Genomic DNA, 3,321 nt, shown 5'->3' with positions numbered 1-3,321 from the left:
GACCATACAACAGTCTATAAACAAGGAGTCATCCATAAGCAAAGCACACGGACGACCATATAATACTTAGCAAATCCTGGAGCGGTTAATCAACTCGTGTCCATCACCATCAATTTCTCCTAAGTATGTAACTTCCATTAGCGGTTACAGCTTCTATAGCCGTTGAAGAAGTTATTTTCGGAATTTTGGACTTCCACGAATCTTGGGGAAGTTATTAAACCAAATAACCGCTCCAAGGTTCCCTATATAAGGACCGGTCTGAATGAAGCAAAGGTATGAGAGCATTCTGACATTACTCCAATACAGTTAGAATTCCATTTGTGAGAGAAGATACTAACTTAGTCATCATAGTGTTCTAGGCCGGTCCACCCCGGTCCCCTTGATAGTGTGTTCATTTTTCAGGCCTTCGATATAACTTTCAGCCCATCGAAGCCGAATTGTCCAGCCTACTAATTCTGTTCAGCATCAGTTGGCGCCATCTGTGGGAGGAGAAAACTTCAAGTTTGGCAGTTTATCTTTCTCCGACAAAAGGCTGTATGGTTCGGACTAGATCAAGGGCCACTAACCCAGGCCACCAAGAGAGTAGGATGCTTCTAGCCATCCCAACCGAGATCACCAATCAGCGCCTGTCACGTAACCGTCTTCCATCCAACATATATAGTCCATGGCAGCCGCCATGGCAGAGTTAACTCGACAGAACCAAGAGTTAACTAGGGAGATAGAGAGAAGCGCCGTGAAGGATATGCTGAAAGACAATCCCAAAGTCAAGAAGATATCGGGGAAATATTGAGTCCGAGACTCAATCAAGGGGCACCACTTCACGAAGGGTGCCACACTTGGAGAAGGAAATGGATAAAATGAGGAAGGTTATGAACGAGATGAGGGAGAACATGAAAAGGGCAAATCCTGTAGAAGATTTCGTTCATCGAACAGATTCCCCTTTCACGGCTTCCATCAATGGTCATCCCTTACCCCCAAAGTTCAAGATGCCTTCCTTGGATTCATATGATGGAACATATGATCCCTTCGATCATATTGCTACTTTCAAGACTACAATGCATCTCCAAGGGGTTCCAAAAGAGATTATGTGTAGAGCCTTCCCTACCACCCTTAAAGGACCAACGCGAGTGTGGTTCAGCAAAATACCTCCAAGCACAATCAGCTCTTTTGAAGAACTAAGTAAGTTATTTGTCAACAACTTCATTGGAGGGCAAAGACATAAGCGCTCCTCGTCCAGCCTTTTAACTATAGAACAAGGAGAGAATGAACGTTTACGGTCCTTCATCACTCATTTCAATAGGGAGGCACTGACAGTGGACAAGGTGGACAACAAGCTATTGTTGGCAGCCTTCCACAATGGGGTTAACTCGGACTTATTCACTCACAAGCTCTATGAGAAAGAGCCTCAGTCCATGGCTGAACTCGTCTATTCAGCCCAAAACTTTATGAATGCAGAAAACGCAATCATAGCTAAGAAAAGGAAGAGAGCTGAAAGGATGGAGACAAACCCCACGCATCACTCTAAACAAGGGCCTTATCCAAAGAAGGGGTGAACGGAAGATAGGAAAGATCGAGACAACAGGAAGGTAGGTCCTTCAGCAAGGAACCAGAATTATACACCCCTAAATGCCCCACTCGATCAGGTGCTCATGCAAATCAAGGATGATCCTTCCTTGAAGTGGCCAGAGAAGATAAAAGGAGATCCTAACAAGCGCAATAAGAATAAATATTGTCACTTCCATAGAGACCATGGGCATGACACGGACGAGTGTTTTGACTTGAAGCAGCAGATCAAGAATCTCATTAGACAAAAGAAATTAAGGCACTTCGTTGGAAGGGATCATAAAGACGAGAGGTTAAAGGGAAGATAGAAGAATCATCATGACCTCCACTTGGAGAGATAAGGGTTATCATAGGAGGAACTTCTAAAGAAAATCTTCCAGATCAAAAAAACGTATCTCAAAGTGGTGCAAAACGTTCAACTCTCTGAACGACCCCTAAGGACGAAGGAGACAAACGAGCTAACCATATCTTTCACAGACGAAGAAGCTGAGAGAATTCATCAACCACCTGACGATGCAATTGTCATTACCTTACTCATTGCAGATTACATAACCAGGAGGGTGTTAGTGGATAATGGAAGCTCAGCGAATATATTGTATTATCCCGCCTTCCAGTAGATGAGGCTTGGACGAGATCAACTTCGTCCAGCATGTTCACCATTGATAGGATTTAGAGGAATGAAAGTGCAGCCCATGGGAACCATTACATTGCCTGTAGTGGTGGGATCATACCTACAGCAGATAACTAAGAAAGTGAATTTCCTTGTGGTAGATTGTTCATCCTCATACAATGCTATCATTAGAAGGCCCACATTAAATAGTTGGAAGGCAGTAACATCTACCTACCACCTATCAGCCAAATTCCCTACGGAGTACGGGATAGGACAAGCATAAGGAGATCAGTTGGCAGTCAGAGAATGTTATCTAGTCATGTTTGCTTTGGATGAGCAGGTGCAAACTATGAGTATAGAAGAAAGAAGAGTTGTCGTAGACCCTACTGAAGTACTGGAAGATGTTTTATTGCAAGAAAATGATCCTGAGAAGTTTACTAGAATTGGAACAAGCATGAATGAGAAGACGGAAAAAGACCTCGTCTAGTTTCCAAGGAATAGTATCGATGTTTTTGCATAGAGTCATCACGACATGCCAGGTATTGATCCAAGTGTAATTACTCATCGATTGAATGCATCCCCCTCTTCTAAGCCTATTCGTCAAAAGAAGAGGGTGTTCGCTCCTGAACGAGAGAAGGCTATCAAGGAAGAGGTTCAAAAACTAACCACAACACAATTTATCCGGGAAGTCTATTACCCGGATTGGTTAGCAAATGTAGTGATGGTGAAGAAGACAAATGGCAAGTGGAGGATAAGCGTAGACTTCACTAACTTGAACAAGGCTTGCCCTAAGGATATTTATCCTTTGCCACGTATTGATCAACTGGTTGATTCTACAGCTGGCCATCAGCTGTTGAGCTTCATGGACTCCTTCTCAGGATATAATCAGATAAAGATGGACAAGGCTGACCAAGAAAAGACATCATTTATTACCAGTCAAGGTTTGTTTTGTTACAAGGTGATGCCCTTCGTCTAAAGAACGCAAGGGCAACTTACCAAAGGTTGGTGAATCACATGTTCTGTCCACAAATAAGATGGAATATGGAGGTGTATGTTGACGACATGCTTGTGAAGAGCTTAGACGAGGGAAGCCACTTGACGATCTTCAGGAAACCTTTAAGACACTTAGGCGATATAAGATGAAATTG

The 3,321-nt window shown here is 43.2% G+C and overlaps 1 protein-coding gene across 1 annotated transcript; it reads left to right on the top strand.

The window, feature by feature from the left end:
• The first annotated feature begins 848 nt into the window (after nucleotides 1-848).
• LOC112003275 (uncharacterized) lies at nucleotides 849-1,553 on the top strand. Its single transcript, XM_024035461.2, has one exon. It carries the CDS (start codon nucleotides 849-851, stop codon nucleotides 1,551-1,553), a length of 705 nt encoding a protein of 234 aa, XP_023891229.2.
• The last annotated feature ends 1,768 nt before the right edge of the window (nucleotides 1,554-3,321 follow it).

This window comes from Quercus suber, unplaced genomic scaffold (assembly GCF_002906115.3).
Source record: "Quercus suber isolate HL8 unplaced genomic scaffold, Cork oak 2.0 scaffold_702, whole genome shotgun sequence".
NCBI lineage: Eukaryota > Viridiplantae > Streptophyta > Magnoliopsida > Fagales > Fagaceae > Quercus > Quercus suber.
This window is presented reverse-complemented; position numbering and strand designations above follow the sequence as displayed.

Excerpts from the sequence above, each read along its gene's own strand:
- LOC112003275 (XM_024035461.2), top strand. The coding sequence starts at position 849 with ATGGATAAAATGAGGAAGGTTATGAACGAGATGAGGGAGAACATGAAA.